Raw genomic sequence first — 526 nt, forward strand, 5'->3', positions numbered from 1 at the left:
CTGCAAGTCCACCAGGCCAAGGCGTTGAAGCAGTTGCACGAGGGTTGTGCTGACCCAGGTGTGTTGCAGGAACTGCGACGGACCTCGCACTTAGGGCGACGAAAGTCACAGCGCGGGCCCTGGGTCAGACGATGTCCACACTGGTGGTCCAGGAGCGCCACCTATGGCTGACCTTGGCGGATATGAGGGAGGCCGACAAGCATCGCTTCCTGGACTCCCCGATCTCCCAGGCCGGCCTATTCGGCGAAGCGGTGGAGGGCTTTGCCCAACAGTTCTCCGCCGCGCAGAAGCAGACGGAGGCGTTTCGACACATCCTGCCCCGGCGGTCTGCTGCTGTCTCCACCCCACCGCCGGCTGCAGCTCCTCTGTCTGCTTGTCGCCGAGGGTGCCCTCCTGCGGCCTCCACCTCCGCTCCAGCGCTGCCACAGCAGCAGCCTTCACAACGGCCGCAGCGTGGAACTGGCCGCAGGAAACCGGCGCAGCCCGCCTCCGCCCCTGCCAAGCCCGTGAAGCGCCAGGGCAGGCG

The 526-nt window shown here is 66.9% G+C and overlaps 1 protein-coding gene across 1 annotated transcript in view; it reads left to right on the forward strand.

The window, feature by feature from the left end:
* Positions 1-131: 131 nt before the first annotated feature.
* The window catches only part of LOC107718925 (voltage-dependent T-type calcium channel subunit alpha-1I-like), a gene marked incomplete at its 3' end in the record, with an annotated part of 34,442 nt that continues 34,047 nt past the window's right edge, over positions 132-526 (forward strand). Inside the window, exon 1 of the mRNA XM_016526170.1 lies at positions 132-519. Coding sequence (XP_016381656.1) covers positions 132-519 — 388 coding nt within the window. The remainder of the gene's footprint in view (positions 520-526) is intronic.

This window comes from Sinocyclocheilus rhinocerous, unplaced genomic scaffold (assembly GCF_001515625.1).
Source record: "Sinocyclocheilus rhinocerous isolate Xijiao unplaced genomic scaffold, SAMN03320098_v1.1 scaffold9700, whole genome shotgun sequence".
NCBI classification, from domain to species: Eukaryota; Metazoa; Chordata; class Actinopteri; order Cypriniformes; family Cyprinidae; genus Sinocyclocheilus; species Sinocyclocheilus rhinocerous.